This window comes from Megachile rotundata, chromosome 4 (genome assembly GCF_050947335.1).
Source record: "Megachile rotundata isolate GNS110a chromosome 4, iyMegRotu1, whole genome shotgun sequence".
In the NCBI taxonomy this organism is placed as follows: domain Eukaryota; kingdom Metazoa; phylum Arthropoda; class Insecta; order Hymenoptera; family Megachilidae; genus Megachile; species Megachile rotundata.
The window spans coordinates 8942307-8969296 of NC_134986.1; the positions used below are offsets into that span (position 1 = coordinate 8942307).

Below are 26990 nucleotides of genomic sequence, written 5' to 3' on the forward strand. Positions count from 1 at the left end.
ACTGCGCGCGATTATACGGTTATTGACGACTTACTTTTGTTGCTTTGTATGATGAGGTACGTACATTATACATATATCATTGAATGTCAGGCGCGAAGTAGCTTTTTGCAAATAAATCGCTTAATGATTCATGCAAATGCGAAGACTGAAATATTCGAAGACGTATTTAAGTAATTATGAACGCACGATAATGGATGACTGCGCGTGCAGCTCAAGTGCGTTCGCAAAAATTGATAGAAAACGAATTTGGAAATTTTTCTTTTATTCAGACATTTTCAAATTTACAAATTTTTCAAAGTCTGTACAGTACCACGTCTATAGATCCCCAAAATCCCTAGACCTCCAAATTCCTAGATACTCAAATTCCTAGATCGAAAAATCGCTAGATCAAAAAATTACTTATTCAAAAAATTCCTAGATCCCTAAATCTCTAGATCCCCAAATCCCTAGATCGCCAAATTCCTAGATCCCCAAATCCCTAGATCTCCAAATCCCTAGATCCCCAAATCCCTAGGTTCCAAAATTCCTAGATCCCCAAATCCCTAGAGTCCAAAATTCTTAGATTCCCAAACCCCTAGATCCCAAATCCCTAGATCGCCAAATTCCTAGATCCCCAAATCCCTAGATCTCCAAATCCCTAGATCCCCAAATCCCGAGATCTCCAAATCCCTAGATCCCCAAATCCCTAGGTTCCAAAATTCCTAGATCCCCAAATCCCTAGAGTCCAAAATTCTTAGATTCCCAAACCCCTAGATCCCAAATTCCTAGATCCCAAATTCCTAGATCCCAAATCCCTAGATCCCAAATTCCTAGATCCCAAAACCCTAGATCCCAAATCCCTAGATCCCCAAATCCCTAGGTTCAAAAATTCCTAGATCCCCAAATCCCTAGAGTCCAAAATTCTTAGATTCCCAAACCCCTATATCCCAAATTCCTAGATCCCAAATCCCTAGATCCCAAATCCCTAGATCCCAAATCCCTAGATCCCAAATCCCTAGATCCCAAATCCCTAGATCCCAAATCCCTAGATCACAAATCCCTAGATCCCAAATCCCTAGATCCCAAATCCCTAGATCCCAAATCCCTAGATCCCAAATCCCTAGATCCCAAATCCCTAGATCCCAAATCCCTAGATCCCAAATCCCTAGATCCCAAATCCCTAGATCCCAAATCCCTAAATCTCAGTTTAGTAGATTCCTAAATGCCTAGTTCCCCATAGCTTTAAATTTCTAAATTCCTAAATTCCTAGATCCCTGATTTCCAAATCAATAAATACTAAATCCCCAAAAACTATTCGTATAAGTATTTATTTCGAATCGCGATAAATAAGAGTTTCCATCCTGTTTTATTACGTAAACGTTCAGCTCAACAGCTGAAACTGATTAAAATCTAAACAAACGGTTTTAACAATTGACTCACCGGTAGCTGAGCCGGATGACGATCCCGCCTCGCCGATTACCTTCGACCCATAGGATTGTTTCACACGTGCAACTCCACTCGGCAATAAAACGGTGTTTTTTGCGAGAAGACCAGTGGCTGATTTCATGTCCACCATTTTCATCTTCTCCTGAATATCTTTTGCCGCATCTTTGCCTTCTGCTCTCTCCGATTTTCCTTTATCCTGTTCTGGGCCCTTCTTCATTTTGCCCCGCTGATTTTTTACCCGACGATACGATGATTTATGATCTCGATAGGAATTGTGTCATGACGTCGTTTCGGATCTAAAAGAACAAACGGCTAAAAAAGAAACAAAACCTGCGAGTGCGGAAAGTAAAAGCGTAAAGAAAATGGTTACGTAATCGCGCGGGTAGTTGCAGGAAATGTTTAGACGGATGTATGGTTTGGGATCTTTTAGAATAAACAGAGATCTGTAACTGCCGCTAAATTATCGGAGGTTTCTGTGCGAATTTGCTTGATAAATAGTGCTAATATCACGCTCATTTTAATTTCTGATAAAGCAGCATGAGTAATGTGTATCATTAAGATAATGATTGCAAAAGTTTAGAAAGCGAAACACGTAAGAGGAAGCAGGACATCGACAAAACTTTCTCCTCGTATTTCACGAATAATAAAACGGATATTATCCATATTCCTGACGTAACATGTTTCTTTTTCGTGGAAGTAAACACATAAATGTGTTTAATCACTTGAGTCTCGTAATATCATAAGCACGTAACAAATATGTTTTGAAAGCCATTATTTGACATACTACGATTCAAAATAAACGATTAAGTATAAAAAGACGGTGTCTGGTAGTAAAACCTTGGAAACGTAAGAATAAGTGATATCATTAACCTTCCTTGATCCTCGCAGTTTAAAAACTGTTTGATACAATTTTCTAATTAATACGCCAACGGCGCAGGCTTTTGCCGCTATTAATATTCATACCTCCTAAAAAAAAGTGTTCAATCGTGCGATGAAAACCAAGTGTGAATAAATTTGCGGAAATAACGAAAAAACAAGAGACAGGAATAAATGAATGAAAATAGACGATGAAAAAGAAATACGATAAAACGTTGAAATTGATTCGATAAAACGACACCCGAGATATATACATCGCATTCTATTAAATAAACCTGTCAACGGTCACGGAAGAAAGTATACGATGACACGAGGTTAAAACCTTGGTACGACGTGTCGGAAATGAGAACAGAAACGGAGCAAGACAGCTAATTTAACGTTAGTATAGCATTAATAATACATATTAGGATACCACGTACAACATTGCGCGCAAAATAGCACATAAGAACCGGCCTGTTTATATCGCATATAATTTCCAGCCATTGTGTTTAATTTTCATAACAATATGCGACCTACCGCGTTCAAATGAGTCATAACGTTTAGCAAAATAAAACCTCATTTCCTCCTACATAAACACAAAATTAAACCAGTGAACAAGGTACACATACAAACAATAAAAATAGCGATAATAATAAAATAAAATCAGCAGAAGATATGAAACCAAACTGTATTTATTTTCCATAAAATTCCAGCAACAGACGTTTACAAACAGTAGATAAATTAGCGATAGAAGAGGGTTCGCATCAAACCGGACGTACTCGTTCGAAAGTAATCTATGAAGTTGTAGTTAGGAAGGATGAGACTCACTCCCATATGGAAATATTAATAAAACGATAATCAAAGTCAACCGTGGGTGGGAGTAAGACGAGGCGAAGAAACGGAATGGCCGTTTCACGGCAACACCCGAATTGTTTCTCGTCTCGAAACGATTCTCACAAGTATTGACACATCGTTCGACGTATGGAATATCGTAACAAAATTAGCTCCAAATCGTATAGCGGAAACATGCGATTCGATAGCGAACGATTTCGCGAGACAGTATCACGGCGCAATGCCGCACGCTCGTGAGCTAACCTCAAAACTGCGATCTGCGATCGTGAGCCGCATGTCAGGAAACGTAGGAGCCAATTTCACCGCACTATACCGCTACGTCGTTAACTCGGCACGAGACGCGGCCAATAATAAAATCACCAAGGATAATGAGCGTTCTTTGTAGAGTGATAAGGAAGCAAGTGGCCACAAAGTGACATTCACCCTATCGTATACACGCACGCGCGCACATTGACGCCATGCCCTCTCCCCTATCGCTAGTAGCGATTCAATCGACCTCTACCGAGATTTCGAGAATCAGTCGCCGAGAGTATCCAGATCATCGAGTCTCGACAACAAAACACTTATTGGAATTTTAACGAGAAAACCGCACAAGTTTGACGGAGAATTGGGAAATTGATAAAAAGGTGAAATGAGAATAACTATAGTATCGTTAATCGAGATATATCGATATGTTTACGTTGCTGTTCCTTCATGCCTTTTTATGTATCATCTTCGAAACAAGTTGTAGTGTCAATAATCGCTCTCATTTATGATGCAATATTTTGACGAAACGTTTTATTACACTTAGTATGTAAGTATTGTATAAATCGCAATTTCAAACTTTTATAGCGCCTATGTTTAGTTTTAAGTTTCGACTGTTAGAATAATCGATATATCGAAACCTGTTGCCGGTATAAATAAACAGTAGGAATATAAAATGCTGTCAACTATGAACCGCTTAAAATTAACATTCAAACTATTCATAGACAATACGTAGATCACAATAAATAACACAATCGATATTGCTGTAATTATTATTATTAATAATTCTTCACGGATTACAATAGCTGAAAGAATAGTGTTGACCTAACACTTATAGTGATTACAACGAAACTTCATGTGTAAATAATTTTTGCTCCAGCATACGAATAATAGAACAATAAACTATTCAAGTTTACTTTATATCTCTTCTTGCGTGATACGTTGAACAAAATTCTGGACATCGTTCATGAGGGTATCATTCCCATCGCTACCTGGCGGCCATCTTACATCCTATCCCCGGTTGGCCAAATATCTCTCCAACGCATAAAAGGTTGTATGTCCCGGCTCAGCGAGCTGTTATAGCGATTGCGCGAATTCCATATAGTCAGTGCCGATGAAGGTGTAAGCATAGCTCGCGAGTAGTATCAGTCGAGTGCTGACACGAGTGCCGGAGAAAGCAGCGTCACGAAAGGCGCGATATTGTCGTGTCGATGACTCGTGACTTAAATCAATTTTTTATCGGTAAGGTGCCATAATACTGATTAACACACGGACTCAGACCTTGCCGGTCCGCTTATCGAACTCGTCATATTTGTAAGTACATTATTTGGAACATGTTATTCAACAGTCGTATCCTGTGTTCTGATACATCGTAACTATGCTTCCGTGATATAATCTTTATCTCCGAGTAGCTATCTGGAAAAATTACAGATTATTCCAGGTATATGTTAAAAGTTCGTGTTATGTTACAATTACGAATTATTCACCGGCAGAACGTGAAGAGATCCGGTCACCGTTAGGGTGCGTTAAAAGTGAACGAGCGAAAGTTTATTCTTCCCCCACTTCGGTAAAATTTAATGTAAATGAGCATTCTTCCGCTGTCCAGGGATTGTTCGCTAGGTGTGAATGAATTATTTTACAAGAAAAATATATGAATTCTATGTGTTTCAATTCGGCGCGATTCAGATCACCGTAATGAACATTCGTGCGTTTTATTTAAACTTAACAATAAAATTGGGGAGTAATTGATTATTTTGCAAATACCTTTGTTATTGGCTTCTAAGAGTAATCATCATCAATCATGATATCGTGTTATAAATCAATCAGATTACTTTTGATACAACTTGCTACATAATATTCATTCGCATTCAGTTGTTTGAAATGACCGAGTAATTTATTGGATGGTCGCTGAGCGATTACAAAGTAATGTTCTTGCTCGTTTAGTCTAAACGCGCCCTAACACGAATAACCTCATAACCATCAAGTTAATCGTATTTGTGGATATTCGATCAATGAACCATTACGATCTTGATCCATAACCCACTCATTTCGCGCAGTTATTTATCGACGGGATGAGCCTCTGTTACATGAACGACTTCACAGTCAACTTTCAACGGGTGTTGCACGCCCGAAGTAACAACGGCCTGAAATGTGACACGAGTGCTGCACTTCCGATCCGTACAACCACTGTCAAACTCACATGGTGTTGGTCCGCGACAGCCTTGACGCTTAACTCTGCGATTACATCATTAGTTTGTCAATGTAGAATTCACGTTAAAACGTCTGCGTTGGTACTTCTTCGCTAAAAAAATATTCGTATGCGAGTCGCGTGCAACGTCGATGCTCGTCCGACAGCCATTTGTGGTGCGCGTGATTAATCGATACACGGGCCGGCATTTGCCATAACGCACGCGGTGAGCACTTGGCAAGATAATTTGTAACGCAAGGTCACCCAATTAATCTGACGTTGATAGGGTGATTTGCAGTCACAATATAAATAATAATCTAAGATAATAAAGACGAAAATGACGTGATCACTTATTTATCTGATGACAAAATAAACACCAGACTACAGTTTGTAATATATAATATGTCATTATAAATTAGTTTTATGCAATTATAATTTGTCGAGATGTGTATCCAATTACACGCTATTACGAGCTGTATCAATATGATACGGTGGCCTCTTTTAACGACCTTTTAAATGACATAATGACAGAAACGTTTATATAATTTACAATAAGCCCGTTAATTTTTCACGAAGAGCAATAATAAAGATTAGAATATGTAACAACTTCAGGTTTTGAAGGTTTAGCTTCAAATTCACTGTTCTTTTTCCTAAATATTTCGCGAGCTTTACATTTGTAGTTTCACGTATGTGCATGGCATGGTAAACGCGCGCTAAACATAGTTTACAGTAAAAATTTTTATTAGCTAAGAATGACCTCGTTTTACTGTAATGTTGTTTTGAAATGAGGAAAAAACAGCTTGTATGAATTATCGCTTTAAACATTCTTTTGTTAAGGCTATTTTAGAAAAATATTAAAACTTTTCAAAATATGTTGTTTAGCTCAACAAATAAAAACAAAATTTTTTATGCTTTATACAAATAGAATAATGTAAATTTTAGTTACACTAAAAAATGATATTGTTTTATAACTCATACAAAATTTTTTGGCTTTCCACTGATAATACTGATAATGTTCAGTTCTTCAAATCAGTTGATTAATTTATACTAATCATTGAGTCACCAACCAGTTTTTGCTTATGTTTTTACCATTCATTTTTATGCATTATATAAGTGGACAGATATTATACATATGATACTTTACTTTTTGCAGATAAATGTCGTCAAAGAGAAAAGTTCCCATAATGCAATCCAAGGGACAAATACTAAATGCAATACATCGAATAATTGAATTAATTGCCAGGAAAATATTTCTGTTTATGGCATTCCTAAGAGGTCCTGCTGAATCGCAACCACCTCTAAAAGATTTAACTCTTTTACATAGCGCAACTACTTTAGCCTTTAAAATTAGAAACAAGCAGGTAAGCATTTATTTTGTCTTGAGATAAACTTGCTCTTTCATTATAACGTTTAATTAATGATATATTTATATTTACAGTTAACTTCAGAGCAGGTACTGCAGTCTTACATAGATAGGATAAGAGAAATTCAACCAGTATTAAACTGCGTAGTTGAGGATCGCTTTGAAGATGCTCTCAAAGAAGCAAGAAAGTGTGATGAATTTATAAAATCTCAGGATGCTTCATCTCTTCAAGCATTAGCTAAAGAAAAGCCTTTCTTTGGTGTGCCTTTTACAACAAAAGTAGGTTTCATGTATTAAAGTACAAGTTAATGTAGTTGCATCATAATTATAGTTTTACAGTTTAAATGCTTTGTTTTCTGCAACAGGACTGTATTGGAATTGCCAAGATGAAACAAACAGCTGGTCTTACTATTCGTAAAAATATTGTCGCTGAACGAGATGCGGAGGTAGTAAGATTAATGAGGGTTGCAGGAGCTATTCCCCTGGCAACGACGAATGTCTCAGAATTAGCCATGTGGTGGGAAACTAGTAACTGTTTATACGGAACTACGAAGAATCCTTACAACACTAGGCACATTGTTGGAGGATCTTCTGGGGGCGAGGGTTGCATACAAGCAGCAGCTGGTTCACCATTAGGTATAGGATCAGATATTGGCGGTTCTATTCGCATGCCATGTTTTTTCAATGGAATTTTCGGGCACAAACCTTCCAAAGGTATAGTTTCTAATGACGGCCAATATCCGAGTGCCCAGAGCGAAGACCAAGACCAATTGCTTGCAATTGGTCCAATGTGTAGATACGCACAAGACCTGTTGCCTACTTTAAAAGTCCTTGCAAATAAAAACGTAGATATGTTACGTTTAGATGAAAAAGTAGATATGTCGAAGATCAAGGTATTAATGATTTAAATTCTAATTAGATATTATATATGCGACATATAAACAGTATTTACTGTATTTCAGGTATATTACATGGATGGTGATGGAGGCCAATTTTTTACATCCGCTGTAGATCCTGAGATAAAAGAAGCTATGAAGAAAGTGGTTCATTATTTTGAAAAAGCACATAAGATCAAGGCGACTAAACTTAATATTAGGAAATTGAAAAAGAGCATCGCTCTTTGGATGGCGAACATGAGTTGTAAAGACGAGAAAGATTTCACCTACGAATTGTCAAATAGAAATGGTCATATAACTCTGTGGTGGGAATTCTTGAAGTGGATGCTATTCATGAGCAATCACACCTTGATAGCTCTTCTTACTGCTATGTTTGAGAGATTCGCGGTGAAACATGGAAGTGACAAACACATGCAGTTCATGCAAGAAAGTAAAGATCTTTATCGGGAATTTCAGGTATGATTCCTATACAATATTCTAATCTAAACACTGTATCAATGAATTCTGATCTATAAATAACTGATACGATATAATTTTAAATTGATAAGCATCCGTAATGTAACTTGTCAGGAATGGAATTGGCTCCTATCTTCTTCTACGCCTTACTTTCCGAAATATCGCGCAAGATATACTCTGATTAATTCGTACTATTGAATTACGGAACCGTACTCTTTCTTACTGGACGTGATTTCTTTCTTGAGTCTTTCAAACTGATCAGACAACTAGTCTGCCTCTCTCATGGTATCACGTGTTTTTCTAATAAGTAGCAAAATATTGCCACTTTGCATGACGAATGAATTTGTTTATCAGATAGCGTACATAGTACTTTTTTTTTCATTTTTTTAACCGTGTAGTATAAAAAGTCAAAACGAGTGATTGGACTTGAAGCATGTATTCAGAACATCCAGATTTTCTTTTATCTTTCTTCTTTCCCTCGCTATATTTCTTATGCCTTGCTGGTCATAATTTTTTTTTTATTTTTTTTTTAATAGGAGTTTTTAGGCGAAGATGGTGTGTTCTTATATCCTACTCATCCAACTGCAGCACCATTGCATCATGAGCCATTGATTAAGGCATTCAACTTCTCATACACTGGTATCATCAATGTTTTGGGCTTACCTGCCACCGCTTGCCCCTTAGGTCTGAACAAAGAAGGACTCCCCATTGGAATACAGGTACAATTTCTACGTTCCACTGTTGCTATAATTATCACTTTTAATATCATGTAATTATTCCTGTACTAGATTGTCGGTGGGTTACATCAAGATCATTTAACAATAGCTGTAGCTGAAGAATTGGAAAGAGCATTTGGAGGCTGGGTTCCTCCCCCTATCGTAGCTTGACACAGGTGTTTGTTAGACAATAATCAAATGCATGGTACAATGGATAACGCCTCGTTTTATCGTACCCTGCCATCGTTATTTTTCGACAATTAATTTATACTGGAAAATCATAAGGTAAAGTACAAATTCGTATCCAGAAAGTAGATATCCCAAATATTTGATAATGTATTTCAAGAAGCATTCAAAACGAATTTCTATGGTATGACAAACATAGAAGTATGTTTCAACGTCGATTGAAATAATCGACTATAAAAAATGTTGAACATCGTATAATATGTGAAATCGTATGGTTTGAATGAGAAAACTAAATAGTTTTCATAATCGCATGTTTATACATAAGTGTTCACGATTAAGTATTATAAATTGGTGTCGAACAGATTCTTTTCATAAAAAGGATCAGATCCACGGAAGTAGTAACATTTTGTACATAAGTAAACTTATTACATTACATTTGACTACCGTTTTTATATACCTCATTATAGATCTCTATGTAGGATTTTCTATTTTCATACGAATTAAGAGAAAACGGGATGGGGATAATGTGTGAAATAAAGAGATAAAAAAAAGAATTATATGATAGCAGGGTGCTTTTGGTAATGTGATAAAGTATTAATGATTCTATGTTTATAACGTGTATTGATGTTAAAATCATATACATATATATTTTATGTACTAAAATAATAAATTTTTATTCCATTATTCTTATTATCATTACTCTTTCATCGACATTTGATTTGCATCTGCTTATATAACAGAAATGGTACATCAATTTGAGTAGAAACTTAATTTTTAATATTAAATCTAATTACATTATGTAATGTAATAGCAAATATAAATTGAAATTTGTCATTTTCAATAGTTTCTCGTATCTAAAATAGGATCAAAGAAAAGATATTCTAAACGGTAAAATACTTTTATTCAAAAATATATATTTTTTATGGGCAATACTAAAAACAGATCTATGTTATATCAAATCTACAATTATAAGTACATAATATGCCTTTCTCAAAGATGTAATATGAAATAAGAGATCTTTTACTCCATGATATATTGATATCAATAAATAATTTAATACATATTTACAGTATTAATATGAATTGTGGAAACTGCTTTTAAAAAACGTGGATATCAGTATGAATTTCATACATGTAAAAAGAGTTCATGTATGTGATATTACGAGTTCCAACAAAAATTAACTTATTAACTTACATTAACAAATACATCGCAAATTTAAGTTCACAGTATAAGTACTCGTTGTTATTCGTATACCTCTACTCGTGTAAAGTGTGTTCGTTATATGCGATAAGAAGAAAGGAACATTAAAAATGTTCGAACAACGTTCGTTTTACTTCTTTGCTACAAACGATAATATCGATCAATTTCCAATAACTAAAATTAAAACAAATTGTTTTGATACCATTAGCATGATATTGTTGTCAATTTTTATATAACTTTTCTAATGTATGATATAACAGTAGGCAGTGAAACATTTTGATAAAAATAATTTAATTTTTCATGGTAATAAAATATTGAAAGAAAATGAAAATTCTATGAGTTTGTTATTCTAAATACTCTATCAGCGTTAAAATAAAACGTCTCCTATTTATATAAAAAAAAGTGAATAAAAGCCTCATCAAATACATTATAAATGTTTACCGTATCACAATATATTCCTTACAGTCTATAGAATAATAAAAATTTGTTTCGTATGATCTATTATAGTTCACCGACTGTAAAACTAATAACAGTAAATTAATTTAAAGGCAATGTTAATAGGTTTTACAGTCTGTATAAGGGTGCGTTCAGACTAAGAGAGTTAATATTCTAATAATAAGAACTCGATCCAAACACACCCTAAGTACAAAATTTTGTTAACCTAAGTACAGTTTAAAAGCATTAACATTACGTTATGAGATTTGTTTCCTCCGAAGGGATTTCGTTCTTACCTGTATCAATGAGCGAATTTTCGGATCTGTTATCCAGCGAATTATCCTTACTATCGTCACTCTCTGGTCTATTTTTTTCAGACTGAAATCCTAACAAATTGTCCTCTGAATCTTTATATCTTTTATTGTCGAAGTAATCGCCGTTATTTAACGTTTTATTTTTAGCTCCACAATATGGATCTTCGTCTTCCTTAATCGTTTCACTATCTTTACCCTCTTTCCTCCTTTCATCGTGTCCATTCGAACGATTAATTAAGTTTAACTCTACGTTTGTTCCCCCAGTCTTTTTCGTGGATTGGTTTCTCGTAGAATTACCGAAAGGATTAAAAAATCGCCTTCCATTCTCTTTACTCACACCGTTACTCGATTTTGTCGAATCTGCTTCGTTCGTTTTGTAATCCTCCGTGTTTTTGGTCTCGTATTTGTTATCGCCAGACTGTTCTGCGCGTTCAGCGAGTTCCTTTTCTTTTTTCACCGCGGCAAGCTCAGCCTCTTTCATTGCCGAGTGAATAACTGGTTCAGCCCATAGTCCTGGATTAAAGGCTGGTCCCGTGCCACCTAATTCCGCTGGCAAGATGTCAGTGGGCAGGTGTTCATGAAGGGTGCTTAAGTTGTTCCCATGCAAATAGATCTAGAATGTACCGGTTGTAAGTTAGAATACTTTAAACGAGGTTAATGCGTACTTCTATATAATCTACAAGTCAGACTCATTTCATGTGTAAACACTATGGTAGCCTACGCGTAGTGTTACCTTTAATTATCATCTGGTCAATATTTAAGTGCTCGTATCTAGAAACGTATGCAAAAGCAGTTACAGGTAGATGAAGCGAAGACTATGGTAATATGGGGATTCAAGAATTTAAGAATTTTTAAATGAAAATTAAAAATTAAATATTGACGAGATTTTAAACGGTTCTTCAAAAGGCATTCTTTACCTTATTTCGCGTCTTTTCGTCCAAGAAAGGTTTCACAAGGGCCAATGTTGCCTGAACGTAAAGTGGGGCCGACAGGAAGTGTATAGCTTTGAATCTAGCCGGAAATCGTCCGCGAAGAGCAGCTATTAGGTTTCTCAGAGCCGCAGCGCCTAAGGCACCACCCTGTCTTAAAGAGAATCCGCTCCAGTCCACTACAGCTACGAAACCGGATTGCTACAAAAAAAATGGAGATACTAGGAACTAGAACCTGATGAAGATTTTTGTGTCTGAAGTAATTCCACGGTATACATTCAAGGTTTACAATTATATATCAAAGCGTTAATATTAGGTTGGTGTACATAAAATGTAATATAATGTACCTGATTTCTTGGATCTTGTATTAGAATTTCAAGAACCAAGAAGATAGCTCGTTGCACCGACAAAGCTGGTACAGAGATTGGATCCCACTGCGAGGCTAAGAATACGAGTACGCATCTTCCCTTCCTGAAAAATAATTTGAAACATTAATTTATTTGAAAGACCTCGCGAACTGAATTTATGTTTAAAAGATTATTCTATACTTGTCACGTGCGGGTAGAACACCTGGAATACCCGCTCGCAAAGCTCGTTGCAAGGCTGGATCTCTGGCCGTTAGATTACCAAAGATATCCTGTCGATGTGCTACTTGCGCCTGATAAGCGGCTATCAGGGCAGCAGCTTGTTCCGTGCGATACTTCCGGGCCAACAGGAAACGTGTAACGTATTCGTCCGTGCAGTGCTTCAAGTCTAGGAGCAAAGAGACACGGGTCATTGTAATGCTTTGCGTGAAAAATAGCTGACAGGAAGTCACTCGAACATTATGCCGGAAATTCAAGTATCGGCGTACGGAAAACGAATCAGACGCGATAGCTTAATTTGCTTGCATGGAGGCATTGAAGTTTACTATCGCTTACAGAACAGGTTCAGTGTTGGGATTCTCTAAGGGAAAGATAATGTAAGGTTATTCTATACCACGTGTTATATTATTACGTACTAGATTACCACCCGTTGTATTGTCATAAGCTGTATCACTGCTCATTAAATCACTACATAATATTTTCAATCTTCATATTTCTGAATTTTCAAATTCCTAAAGTTTTAAATTTGAAATTGTTCAACGAGAAATCATTACTTCTTTGTTTGCTGTACAGTACTATGCTCGTCACTGTACGAAGTGTTTCATTGTTTTAAAAGAAAATGTAATTCCAAGTCATACTAGAAAGTTATGAACCCTCAGGTGCACTCATCGTTCTTGCAAACATTTGTACAAGAAACTAATCTTATTTGCCAAAGAATCTTCTGTCGTCATCCTGACACGTTAAAAGGCGAGGAAAATATCGAATAATATGCACCCTTTCTTACCTACATCCGGCATTTCACGCAATATCGCTCTGACAGTCTTAATGGCCAGTTTCTTGTCACGTTTATCAAACCTGGCCTCTTCCTCATAAATACTTCGTGCCAAAGCGCTGTTCACGTGACCTCGTGTGGGGTTCCACATGTATTCACAGTACTCGGCCATTTTGCGAGCCCTTTCCCTCTTTCACCGCAAATCTGAAAAAATTATATTTCATAAATATTCTGGAAATACAAATAAATTCATCATCGTTGATACATCTTTTTTTTCTTGAAGGACATCCTAAGTTTCATAATCTGCAATGTCTATATATGTTTTTAGATACGACTTGTTGATTATGATATATGTGCGGTATTTTGTTAAGGTATGACTATTAAAACAGACACTCCCATTAAGTAAATTGCACCTTATGCAATCAAAGTTTATCTGTTAACGTGATTTTTCTTGAAAAAAGATCACGTATACAAAATATAAAAAAACTACTCGAATATTTATTTACAAATTTCATATTACAAGTACCGAGTGAGTAAATGATAACAATCTTAAAATTTTTTAAGGTATATTTAAATATACCCAATCTATTTTTGTTCTACTTTTAACCCTTTCGTTCCCGTTGGTCTCTCACGAATTCTAATTCCGATAAGCGACGAGACCACTTAAAGTAAAATGGAAAAATTCTGCGCAAATAAAAATTTATATAATTGTTTAAATTGACAACTTAAATTCCTTTGTTCGTGTTGCTACAATGTTATGCATTTTGAAAGTAACAGATGAGGCGCAGTATTAATTAGTAAGACATCAAACAAGGCAGTGTTGTACACCGAGAGTGAGTCATTTCTAAGTGAAACGGTAGAGCAGACCCTTAACCGGTTCGCGTAACTGTTCGTTGAAACTTTTCTTTTGATTCCACAATCTCTATAAAAACATTAAATCAACCTTTGCATAAATACTTCCTGCAAAAACACACAGAAGCAAATGATCGCGAATATACAGCTTTAAAATACATCCCTGCTTATTCATCAAACCTTCACCGCACTCATTTTTATGCGTTACACAGTGTAGACTGAACATATGTCAGTGAGCGCGTATCCTCAGCGTGTTCATGACATTTTTCAATAACATAATTCACTTACTTTTCAATTTATTTTGATCTTACTATCTATAGAACGATTTTATGTTATTTTAAAATTATCAGAATTATCTTAATTGCAGTATGGCAAATGTGAACTATAATTAAATACAGCGACAGGACAATAGAAGTTAAAAATATATTATTTATCAGATATAATAATTAATAATTGTGCACACTCGATATCGCGTGCTAGATTGTCAACGTCAAATATCCGACCACGCGACATCGCGTGCTAGATCGTTAACGCTAAAACGTTACGGCACTTAGTGACCGACACGCTTCTTGGGTTCAGCAGTAAACATGTCAAAAGAATAAGTATTGATTTATAATACCATGTACTTCTAATATCAAATCAATGTTATTGTAAGTACGCATTAAATACTAAATAAGTTATAACAAAATGCATCTATGTATTTACATTGTGTTAACACGAGGCAGTTTAAATATTGTTAAAATCCTTGTGCGCATGTTACACGATAAATTGATCTCAAGTACATTTACCTAAAAAGGAAAATAATATTTCCAAACGACGAATATCCCTAATAATACAAACTGCGACGTTTGACATCTAACACAACTATTATTTTTAACAATCTAATGCACAAAATTTGTAATAGTCATTATATTACTTAATAGAACTCACACCTTTCTATGTTGTGTTATCCAACTGTTATTCGATGAATAATTTAAACAAACACAAACAAAGGAACTGGCTCGATTCAGAGAGCAGTAAAAATACACTGCACAATTATTTCGTTCACTACCATTAGACGTATCCGGTCGAAATTCGCAATTGAAGGAGACAAAGGACTTCCAGTATCGAAGGAACCTCGTTGCTCGAACAGTCACGAGCAAACGCGCGCAATGAAGTCGCCTGTTGCGATTCGCTCGAAAGTGTTAGAGCATTGGGAAATAAAAGAGTGAGGGAGACTCAAGGAGAGACGAATGCGTTGTTGGTTGAACGAAGAAGAGAATCGCGCTCGGTAAAACGATGGATTCGAGACGCTTCGTGTTGGTTCAAATCAAGTATTAACCCATTAAATCTTTCAGATCACAAAGATATTAAAATAATATTTCCTATTATAAACAAGAATAGTTACAAAGAATGTATGTAAAAGAAAGTATGTGCTAATTAAAATATCTAAAATAACTAAAACTGATAACTAAATGAAAAGTAGTATGCACATAAATATGAATTTTAACAATGTTTTTAAATTTCACAATTCTAAAATTCAGAAGTTAACACAAATGTACTTTGGAACGGTAGGTGTGTTGAAATTTAAACGAGGCAGTGAAAGTAAAGTAATCATCATTATGGTTAAACGATGACTTGTACGATAATTGCTATAAAATTTCAAGTAAGGCAAATTTATGAGAGTATCATATAAAAAAATAGAGCAGCCATCGCTACTTCAAAGGAATTGAATAAAAATAAGAGAATGGTCAGTTAGAAAGGGACGGGAATACGTCTACCGCGTTGAATGCGAGGAAAGAAGATGTTCGACAGAAAGAGAAAAAGAATAACCTGTGCTGAAATTAAACCAGAGGAGGAAGAAAGGATAGTAGGAGAGCGAGATAGAAAGGAAGAAGTAGTGTGCGAGGGTAAGACAGAACTTTAAGAGAGAGGGAAGGGTTGGTCGTGATAGTGAGAAAGAGAAAGATGGCGAAAAAGGCGGACGAAGCCGGTTACCGGTACGGCTGACTCACCGATCGTTTTTGTTGCGCTATCAAGTAAACCGTCAGGTAAATCCAAAAAATGCGACCATCCGTAGTAAGATATATGTAATAGTAATATTACCAGATCAAATCTAATTACACAATTAGTACGTCGAACGAAAACAAACTTAAATAATTTTTAGGTTATTTCGCATGCTTTTACTTACAGAGCTAACCTCCAAGGTTTCGTAATTCGTTTTTATACAATTGAATCAAACTCCTGCACTTTGATATTTGCTACATAAATAAAAGTCGTTTAATAACAACGTAAGAAAAATAAATTAAAAGCTGATCTATGTTAAATTTTATTACCTAAGTTCGACTAAATCCTTATCCTTGCGATCAAGTTTCTGAGAAAAAGTTAATCGAATAAACGTATCCGGTTCTTTCGTTCGGTCAAACGTAACACCCCGGAAACGATGAACTCGATTGCTTTTCCTTCTTACGCGTCCTCAAACATTACCATCATCCGATTATACTAGCGTTAACCTACAAGTGTAACGCAGTGTATCATAATCATTGGCGTAACTAGGTTTTTTGTGTGCGAGGTCCATTAGCTTTACTGGTAGTGTTACTGCCACATGCCGGACGTAGCTTTTAAAAATTTCTAAATGTGGTATTCTACGTTGAATCCCTCTGGTCTTTAATTACACTAATAGTGGTAATGAGAACTTACAATGGATCAATTTGTAAACTGTAATACCAGAAAAAAAACATTGTATTCTTGTAAAATTGACATTCATAATTCAAGTTAGGTGAATAACTCTGTCGAGTCATGCAATTATTTAAAAACGTTGCGTTGCGTTTCTTTACATGTTTTTAAGGTCATTTTACGTGTAGGAATATGTATCTGCACAAAGAAGTAGATATTAAGATGGTTATGAAACGTTAAGTCTTAAAGTAAAAGGAAGAGTTGAAATTTCGAAAATAAACATAATACTGATACTTTTGCAATCTCCGGGAATTAACGAGTTAAGTATCTCACACTTTAGAGACAAACAATCTAGTGATTGAAACGCTACTGTATATCCGATAAAGGAACAAGATCTTGTTTTATGGCGCGAAACCATTCAATTCTTCCATCGATCGATTTTACCAAGGACGAGGGTCAGCGATATCGCCGTTTAGATTAAGTATCGTAATCCACTAGTTGTCATGCCGTCGAAACTATGTGATATTCTATGCAGTTTAAGTAATTAAAAAACACAGACAATTTACACAATTAATACTTCCATAATAGTACGAAATTCGTTCGTATGTTATGTTTTGTTACTACAGCAATCGAGTTTTGATGCTTATATTGCTATGTTCAATTGAGTTCAATAAAACGATTAATTCACGCCTGAAAGAGATCTTAATGGCGTTGAAATTTAAGACCACTTAACTACGAATAGCAATTTACGAGCCTATGAAAGTGTATTAAACTTGACGATCGATAGTGTATCAACTTAATCGAAGAACATAAATACTGCACAAAAGATTTTAACGATGTCAGAAAGTGGACAAGATAAGACATTCAAATTATTAAACGGTTAACGATAACCTTTCGATTCAACCGATAGTTGCGAAAGCTGATACAATGTTTTTCGTAAATAAAGTTTTGAAACCGTGATACATTACTGATTTTTTTGCGGTGCATCGTGTGCTTGTGTACATTCGAAGGACGGAAACAGATCTGTTGGAGTAACGCTGCCATATGTTACGCAACATAACGGTAGATACATGTTGTATACGGCAAAGAAGAAGACAGAAGTTACCGGTTTCTTTTGACGCCGTCAAATGTGGTCGCAACCCATTTTTCCCTTGGTTCTGATACCTTAACTTTGCTGATTTTCAATTGAGATCGTTCTAGTATCATAATAGCAAGAAACTTATCAATATTTTATTCTAAATATTTTATTAATATATTAAAAATATCAATCTTACATTTACACAGTGGTCAACGTAATTGCCAAAATCGTAATGTACTGTGAAAACAACAGTATATTTATTAACTCCTTCTATGAATTGCGTGATGTTTAATTCTCATTAATTTCTTCCCCGCCACCTGTTCAAGGAAATACAACATCGCGAATTAAGTTGTGAAACGAAAAGGAAAGTATGTAAGCACATACATATGTAGGTAGAATATAATTGCGTCATTATTCTTTTTAAGGAGAAATGATTGTACCATGGATGAAGGAGTAATTAGTCTTAATTAGTACCAGGTATATTCAAATCTTTTAATTGGGCGATTTATCGCAGGTACTTGAAAAATCGTGTCAGGTGTTGCGTGAGACACCCTATATACTAAAGACGCTACCTGATCCCTTCTCATTCACTTTAACATTTAACGTTCCCTTTCAAAATTATTATGCACACATATATACATATACAATTCAACGTTAATATACTCAATTTCCATTGTAAATAAATGCGTGCATCAATAGATCATGACAGTGACAGTAAACTTCTCGTTTCTTACTTGTGTCAGGTCATAAATGCAGTTTATAGTTACCTGTTTGTGCTACGTCAGCGGTATAGTTTCGTATCGAATGACACTAACCACAAATGACACATCGAATTTAACCACTGCACCGAGAAAATGAGAAAGACGTACTGCTATTTAAACGCGAACACACGGGTAAATTATTCTTCGAAACTATAAAATACGAAAGAAAGAAGTTTTGACGCTTCATAAGGTGCACGTTGCACGTTCGGCGCGAAACTGGCTATTCGAAACTGACAGTTAACCGACTTGACTGTGAGCCATCTATGAATCATGCAGCTACCAACAGGAACGTGTTCGTTGCTAACAAAGAAACTATGAAAATTGTTACCGATTTTTATTGAAAATATTTCATGGTACAAAATATATTATATAACAGAACAAGCTTGATATTTATCATAATCTTTTATTAATATAACAAATCTTAATTGAATAAGTGCAACATACAATAGGTGCCATATTACGATTTAAAATTGTATATTGTGATAGTGGTACGATTTCTTTATTTTGCAACTATGGTAACTAGTATGACGGAAAAATTAGTTATGTTAATTGAAACTGGAGGGCGTTACTAGTAACTTGCGCGAAATATAAAACGCTTTATATCACACTCTACATATATGTATTGTATTATCTGTACTCTTGTACAAATAAAATTGTACGGTATAAAGTTCAGATAATGAATTGTGTAACAAATGTGGCTTTATAATTGTCTTATGTAATTAAGTAGCTTTATAATTACCTTAAATTGGTAACACCATATATTTGATTTTTTCTTGGAACATGAATGAATTCATCTAAAACGATGAATGTACATTTTCCATTATCTATGTGAAGACGTAATAGTTATAGTTTAAAAAATTATGCACAAGCCATTGTAAATTCTTAATATACATTAAATATGTACAAGAGTACCAAGATGACTGATGTTAACCAACTGGTTTATATTTAAAAAAAAATTATTTATAAAAAACCGAATATTTATAATCTTAAGGTAAAAAAAGTATCATTTCTACTTCTTGCAACGATACTGATCAATGATGACGCAAAGATTTGCGAGTGAGTGTAAGTATAGATATGTATATACACCTACACATCTACCTACCCCACTCACAATTTACTTTCTGTCTCTGTCTCTCCATATACCCTTTTTGTTTACTACAAAACTTTCATAAGATTCTCAAAGCGACGATATGATAACGTGACAAGGTTTCTTTGTACAGTTCTCGCCGAATTGTAGTGCGGTCGTAAACCTGATCCGTCAGTAAAAAACTCGTATTTCATTTCCGGTTACCTGTACTGAAAAATCAAAGTGAAGTGAAAATATGTGTCCGATAACTTCTTAAATACAGCGAAAATTTTTTTTCTGAATTCAACCTGAAGTTCAGACACAATCTTAATGCTTACCAACACTATGGATTAAATATGTATTTGTTACTGAAGAAGTATAACGAATGTAACCACACTGTGTTTTCGCGAAAGCCATAAGTACGAGTGCGAGCTCGTCCGATCGCTCAGTGGAGTTGATACGCTTCTATGCGTTGCATTCTCAATCGACATCGTCAATTTTCGGTGTTGGAGAACACGTCACACCCGCAGAGTCCCTTCGACGTTTACGACTACGCTATATTTCGGTGGGAACTGACAAGGAACATTAGTACGTATTAATTACTTTCCATCTGTCAAAAAATTCTATTATATTCTTATATCTCCGATTTGAGAACCCCGTGAAAACGATCCATCGAACAGAGAGAACATTGCAAAAGAGAGAAAGAAAATTAGACTGTATATAAGAAAATGTATTCGGACGTGTACCTTAACACGCCGGTCAGGTATGGATTAACGGTGATTTCGGTTTAAATATCATGAGTCATTATCATTGTCGCGAAAGATAAATTTATTGCCACGAATATAAAATTTTTACTGTCACTGCGGTACACATAACGTACATACAGTACATTACCGTGAGGATTTCCGCCCGTCTATTATTTCATGGATTATACAGTAATTGTCGTCATTTACATCGACGGCGTATAGCATATGTTTATGTATCTCAGACATTGGAAAGAATAATTAATTAAGGATACTATTTGTAAATATAATTTCACGGTGAATGCAAAGGTATTTTTTTCATTGTTTGATTGCAACACTTGCACAAAATTACGTTAGTCAAAACATGTAGATTAAAAAATAATGATCAACGTATATTCTACTGTCAATTATCACGGATTAACGGCACATGACTATTGAAACATTTATATTGTTCTACTAAGTATTTATGATAATAAAGTTAATATTAATACGCTGCATAAATCTAAATATTTGTACTGTTTGTTATATTTCTATCTTTTGTCTTATTGACGTTTCAGTGAAACGATATTAATTAATATTAAATCATCGTGTTATGTCTTTCCAAGATAAAAAATAAAAATAATTCATTTAGTAAGATGATAAAAAGAAGATAAGAATAACATTGTAGGTAAATAAAGATATCGTAGAAGTGTTCTTGTCAAGAAATGTCACGTATTAATTAACACCTAACCTATGACGGCAAAAATGACAGAATACTAAACAAACGTAGCAATAACAAAAAGAATTATTGTTGAATGGTAAAGATTTTATTTTAACACATTATTTTTTACTTGTAGCACTTCATCACAATGACATTCACCATAAATCAATTGTTTCACACGACAGCGTTGTTGACATACGTATTCACGGTATACAGCGCGGTTTCGGTGAAAATTCCTATAGCAGCTGAACAATTCAAAAATTTCGATGTAGGGCAGGCGAGATATTTAACAGTTTGGAACTTGGTAAGTAATATACATATTTTTGCTATCAATAAAATTTTGTTATTAAATCATTTAATATTTACGATAACATTTACTATTTACTTTTGATAGATAGAGCTGCTATGTAATTAAAATAAAGTAGAACAAATTATTCTAAAAATTAAATTTTATTCTCTTAAATCAGATTTAAACAAAATTTTAAACGTGTTTATAACTTTAAATAGTATCAGGAACGTCAGTAGATGGCACTCTGTCTGTGTTCGATCAGTGTAATCGAAACGTAACACGATTCGAAATCCTGCATGTGTGGCTCATAAATACACGGTTGTCCATTCAGTAATTACCACATGTATAACAGAATACGTTTGTTTTGTTTGAATAACACCTTCTCGTAATACTCATTGTTTCCAAAACAGTGTCACAGAATTGAAACAGAGTTCATTGAAAGTATACTATTGTAGCGTTAGCACGCAACCGAAGGAAAAACAAATAATTTCTTATATAATTTCTGAATGAAATTAAGGAAACATATAATAAAATTACTATGAATATTTAAAAAGTTTATTAAAATGACTACTTTGTTAGTTTTATAGATATAAGTGTTGCATAATAATAGAAAGCAAAGCACGTAATACATTACAGCATTTTTCTTCTGCGTAGTCTTCAACTTCTCGTTAAGTTTCAATTAGGAAGCGCGTGTTGAGTTGAAACAAGTTCTTTACATTTGTATTCAGCAGCGATAGAAACTTTTGTATTTAGCAAAATTTATCAAAAGCATTAGTTTCAAAAAGTGCTGATAAGAAAGTCAACATATTCTAAGAATAAAAAACGAAACAGAACCGAAGAACCGCCTCTACTCACGAAAATACCTGCGCATCCCGTTTGCGCAGAAGGACAGTCGCCAGCTGTACCTTGTATCTCTGTCTTTACATGATTCTAGTTTCTCTCTGTTTCGTACACGCCCATATTTGTTCGAAAATGTTGCCTTTTCTTGCCACATTACGTTATTTTTATTTATTTATTTGTTGGCGAACGCAGTTCACGTTGCAGTTTAAGAAAACCAAAAATTACAAACGTTGTGCCACTTACAAATACAAGTTTTGTCAATACGACAGCTCTGTTGGTAACAGACAAAACGTGGTAGTGTTGCCGGGTGCGATCGTACACATTATCACCAATATTTGGTTAAATAGTGTGCGTGTATGGTTTCTTCTTCCTTTTTCTATGCCTTCTCTCTCCTCTTTCCGGTTCTCTCTTCGTTTCACTAAGCCGCACGAATCTTGATTTGTACACACAGTTTACGAGCCACATGTACATGGCGAACTACATACTTCTCTCTTTCCCAAGCTATATTTTCGCCTATCCGTCAGTAAGTCGCGGCCTTTTGACGCGGTCGATACTGATTGTGTAGGCTCCGTACATGTGATCGAAAAAAGACCAAGTGTTTTCCAGTGTGGATAATTAAATTCTATTCACGAACATTAAGAAATCGATTGACGTCAGGAAACGAAATTAGGAAGTTACTTAGAATACGTGGAGACTCTGATAAGTACGCTCAAAATGTCTGTGTAAATGATATTTAAAATTATAATGTTCATAAATTTTCACAATGTTCATAATGTTCACAAACATAATCAAAATGGATCTCCCATTTTTTTCTGCAATTACTACAATACTATGAAATTACATTTTTGCATTATATATTTTATGTTACTAATTAAAGTAACTCTTGTATTTTGTATATTTTAGCGATTAACTTATTTGTCCTTCGGTACCGTTAGGAACATTAAATTTATCAGTAGTTTTCACCATTTGAAGATACAGCTTTTAGACTTTAACCTTGCTTCGAATGCTACGACTTTATTAATTGTGATTAAATAAATAACAGCGAAAGGTTGTGCAACAAATTGTACCGATTGAGATTACCTTCATCGTCCATGCTGCAGTTCGTTATTAACAAACCGGAAGTAGTAATTTACCTTATTAATATACAACATTGGTATCATTGTAAATAACAAAAATTTTTTTCCTGAGTTAGCTAAAGCTAGACTTATGTCTTTTATAATTGAAATATTTAAACTTATTTTTTCGATAATGAATTATCATTCTACGTTTTAATTATTTTCTTAACCATATTTTTCTCAGATAAAGTTTAATGTTAAAAGTTATCGAAAGATAATACACGATCAAGTAAACAAATTTTTTTAATGATCGAACTTTATGATATGTATAATTTTCTACATCATAAAGTTCAGCATCTCATAGGTTCCTACACTGTTATAAAGCGAACAGTTTACGTAATTCGAGAGTACAGTGCACTGACGTTTAATTAATCAATATAATAATCGATCGCTCACTCAATTGATCAATCTAACAACTATTAATTTACATATTTTATTTACAATAAAAATGTCGTTAACATTAATGAATACCTGGTTAACATTGTACGTTAAATAGAAACATGAATATCGATGAATATTTATCGATGCATAAATAAAATAAAATCACGTTTAACGTATGATATTTTAACGATAGTCTAAATTGTTAATACATTGCCGTGGCGTCGAAGAAAACTTTTCATCGTAATAAAAAATGGGGGATCCAAAAATTCCGAACGGAACTCGTTTCACGTTTCTCGAGTTACCAAGCGAGAGGGCTCGCATACTTTTTTTTCATTTTTGTATTGATTTGCTTAAAAAATATAGACACAGCATGACGACACTTTTAGAGAGGAGTCGCTTGTTAAATCATCTCCTTATAATTCAGTATTGTGTAACATGATCACGTTCGACGAGTATAGGCGTTATCATGGAAACTTGTTAAATCGTTTCAGTATATAGAAAAGACTGACACACTTATGAGATGCGGGAAGGCTTACGAGTTGGATTCCACGTGATCTTTTGCCTGCAGTATGCTTTTGCAGTGTATTATGATTACACGCATGTCGTTATACCATCAGATATCGCTCGAACGCACAACGCTTTCGGCGGGAAATTCAAATTTCTCACGTTTTGGGATGCGGTTAGTATCATAACCCTGTGATCCGGCCTTAATTATTCTTACATTAATCTGTCCAGCGGTCTTACGTAATTTGTTAACGCTCGATAAACATGCAAATCCACTTTAAAAGCCAGTCTGTTACTGATAACTGATGTTTACGTACATGATAAAACGCCATTATAAGGCTAAAAAATGCTGTGTGTTATGACTAACAGTAATTATCAGTCGTGACGTGCTCCATATGAGTTAACGAGTAATTGTTAATTATTGGAAGCTACTTAAATAAACTTAAGCAACATGCCATGACCTATCGTATTTTTTAAAGAACTAAGCTATCTTATTTTAGTGTCTCTAGCGCGCGTGTTCCTTCTATCAAGTGATTGCGGCACGATCTTATTACCGTGTTACGTAATAGTGAAAACAGTCACAAGAACACATACCATAGTACACTTGCAATTAAAAAAATTAGGACAAAAGCGCGGTCACTTTTTAAGAGTGCTTCAATATTTGTCGCGTCATTAATTTTATTAGCAATGCAGAAAAGTTAGATGCTCACTTACAATAAGTGTTCATGCTTATGACTAGTTGACAATAACAACACGAAGTGCAAAACTCGTAGAAGAGCAAAGCTCAACTGACCAAGTGCCACTCCATGTCACTTCAGAACTATGGCACGTGATGTGCTATCAATAGGTCGTCAAGTGGTTGCCATTATATAATTTGAAATATTCTTATGTCAGCACAGCAATATTCTGATTGAATTTGGTAGTTTGGAAAGTTTAGAATTTGTACATTTAACAATTTGAGAAGTAGGAAATTATTGAATTAGACAATTTGAAAAATGTTTACTATGATGTATGTCCTTCGCGTTGCGTGAGGATTCTTATGGTTACGATGCGAGATACAAGTTGATTAAGTAAAACTGTTTACTTGTTTCAGATCATTCAAACAGTGTTCTTTTTAATATGCATAATAAACGATTGTTTCGGCACGAATGCCGCCAGTCCCAAGAAACCCCCGTTTATACGTCGATTGAAAGACCGTATTCATGCGGTCCTTGCTTTCCCAACCGCGATGGTAAGAATGAAAAACGATAAAAAATACGAAAGTTCGTTCTGTAATTTTTTGTACTACTTTTTTGTAAACATTACAGTTTGTCGCGACAATTTTCTGGTCTCTGTACGCCGTAGACCGTGAATTGGTATTCCCGAAAGTACTTGATCCGTACTTTCCATGGTGGTTGAATCATCTAATGCACACGATGATTATGGTTTCGATTATAATAGAGACGATCATAACACCAAGAAACTATCCGAAGCGGTTAAAGGGTAGCCTAGCGAACGTCGCATTTATGTTGATTTATTTCGTTTGGTACGTCATCATTAATTTACTTATATTAAGTTCCAATGAAATCGTTAGCTTGCAATCATGCTTACAGGGTGATTCAGCTTAGGATGTTACATTATTTTAATGGAAACCTTTAGCTGAATCACCCTGGATGTAATTATACAAACTGATTGACCACAATTTGGAAAACTTTTTCAGGATGCTTATAATATATGCCAAAAGTGGTATTTGGGTATACCCGATATTCCACGTTTTGACATTGCCAACACGATGCCTATTTGTGGCCACGATGCTGATATATAATATAATCCTTTATATTTTTGGAGAAACGATGGACAACTTCTTCTGGGGTAACGAATACATTAAACATCAAAAATCTCATGCTAAGAGCAAGTAGCCTCGCCCGGGAATTAGCAGCTGATTTCGACCTTACTTTACCCCTGCTCCTTGCATTAAAGGTGGTGGTAAATAAAATGACGAAAGGTTTTCTACCTCCCAAATCCTTAATCCCGTCCATTGCGAAAGTTACAGCATGATCACGACCCATTTAATTAAATTGTTTATAATGATGCATGTAAAGGAGTGCATTTTTTTTTTAATCGACGCACTGATGAGAGAACATGGCTATTAATGGAACTAGTAAATGATTGATTGAAATTTTGAATGCGATGCAGAAAGGGATGACTAATCATTGTAATGGCATACACAATGTGCACTATTTGTTTGATGTAAATTGTGCGACAGAAATCACCGTCAACAAACACACATATGTACACTGTACACGTACTGCAATAATTACCATTGTTCTTTTTATACGTTGAATCACTTTGGTTATTTTCTGACTTTGTAATTGAATACAGTGGAGTCTCGCTATATGGCCTTGAATGGAGAACATTGCACAAAAGTCCATGACACATGGAATTCCTTCCATATAACTTTGATAGTCAAATTTCTGTTGTATAAAAAAGAGTAATATAGCGGGACTCCACTGTAAATGGAAAGTGACGAAAGAAGAACAAACAAAAACTTAAAAGGGTATACACGTCGAAAATTGAGGATGTGTATTACACACGCGCGCACACAATTTGTAC

At 34.9% G+C, this 26990-nt stretch overlaps 5 protein-coding genes across 28 annotated transcripts in view; 2 read left to right on the plus strand and 3 right to left on the minus strand.

Moving 5' to 3' along the window:
- LOC143264262 (uncharacterized) overlaps window positions 1–584 on the minus strand; it is a 1286-nt gene extending 702 nt beyond the window's left edge. For both annotated transcript variants that reach the window (XR_013037854.1, XM_076530668.1), the window contains exon 1: window positions 35–584. Coding sequence is in view for 1 of the 2 variants with exons in the window: in XM_076530668.1 (XP_076386783.1) it covers window positions 35–66 (32 nt within the window). In the remaining variant the exon portion in view is untranslated. The remainder of the gene's footprint in view (window positions 1–34) is intronic.
- The window catches only part of LOC100876486 (cytochrome b5 reductase 4), a 17443-nt gene extending 13927 nt beyond the window's left edge, over window positions 1–3516 (minus strand). For 4 of the 7 annotated variants that reach the window (XM_012295651.2, XM_076530649.1, XM_003707677.3 and 1 more), the window contains exons 1-2: window positions 3376–3516; window positions 1420–1721 (exon numbers count right to left, since the gene is read on the minus strand). In XM_012295651.2, coding sequence (XP_012151041.2) covers window positions 1420–1642 — 223 coding nt within the window. In that variant the 5' untranslated portion in view covers window positions 1643–1721; window positions 3376–3516. Of the gene's footprint in view, window positions 1–1419; window positions 1738–3059; window positions 3201–3375 lie in introns of those variants that run through there. The other 3 variants (XM_076530651.1, XM_076530650.1, XM_076530653.1) reach the window with 3 other exon arrangements.
- Window positions 2955–22777, minus strand: LOC100874981 (clavesin-2). 12 transcript variants are annotated; one of them, XR_013037849.1, is made up of 10 exons: window positions 17216–17513; window positions 16582–16963; window positions 16437–16506; window positions 13427–13618; window positions 12607–12811; window positions 12406–12529; window positions 12047–12259; window positions 11112–11742; window positions 4863–5880; window positions 2955–4791 (listed from the first exon to the last, which is right to left on the minus strand). XR_013037849.1 is itself a non-coding variant. In XM_003707664.3 (7 exons), the coding sequence occupies exons 2-7, from the start codon at window positions 13584–13586 to the stop codon at window positions 4682–4684; spliced, it is 1443 nt and encodes a 480-aa protein (XP_003707712.3). In that variant the 5' UTR covers window positions 13587–13618; window positions 15199–15467; the 3' UTR covers window positions 2955–4681. The 12 variants fall into 12 exon arrangements, 3 of the variants coding, with proteins under 3 accessions (XP_003707712.3, XP_076386781.1, XP_012151057.1); XR_013037848.1 differs by lacking the exons at window positions 16437–16506; window positions 16582–16963; window positions 17216–17513 and adding exons at window positions 18196–18316; window positions 18767–18986; XR_013037851.1 differs by lacking the exons at window positions 16437–16506; window positions 16582–16963; window positions 17216–17513 and adding an exon at window positions 22642–22777.
- LOC100875093 (fatty-acid amide hydrolase 2) lies at window positions 4548–9864 on the plus strand. 2 transcript variants are annotated; one of them, XM_003707665.3, is made up of 7 exons: window positions 4548–4689; window positions 6717–6924; window positions 7002–7205; window positions 7292–7819; window positions 7889–8278; window positions 8815–8997; window positions 9067–9864. In XM_003707665.3, the coding sequence occupies exons 2-7, from the start codon at window positions 6721–6723 to the stop codon at window positions 9163–9165; spliced, it is 1608 nt and encodes a 535-aa protein (XP_003707713.1). In that variant the 5' UTR covers window positions 4548–4689; window positions 6717–6720; the 3' UTR covers window positions 9166–9864. The 2 variants fall into 2 exon arrangements, with proteins under 2 accessions (XP_003707713.1, XP_076386772.1); XM_076530657.1 differs by lacking the exons at window positions 8815–8997; window positions 9067–9864 and adding an exon at window positions 8393–8491.
- LOC100874794 (androgen-induced gene 1 protein) lies at window positions 19958–26721 on the plus strand. Of its 5 annotated transcripts, none has more exons than XM_003707663.3 (5): window positions 19958–20414; window positions 21406–21573; window positions 25492–25629; window positions 25706–25923; window positions 26098–26721. In XM_003707663.3, the coding sequence occupies exons 2-5, from the start codon at window positions 21418–21420 to the stop codon at window positions 26294–26296; spliced, it is 711 nt and encodes a 236-aa protein (XP_003707711.2). In that variant the 5' UTR covers window positions 19958–20414; window positions 21406–21417; the 3' UTR covers window positions 26297–26721. The 5 variants fall into 5 exon arrangements, with proteins under 5 accessions (XP_003707711.2, XP_012151062.2, XP_012151059.2 ...); XM_012295672.2 differs by lacking the exon at window positions 19958–20414 and adding an exon at window positions 20437–20589; XM_012295669.2 differs by lacking the exon at window positions 19958–20414 and adding an exon at window positions 24386–24573 and having other exon boundaries at window positions 21434–21573.
- Window positions 26722–26990: the final 269 nt, after the last annotated feature.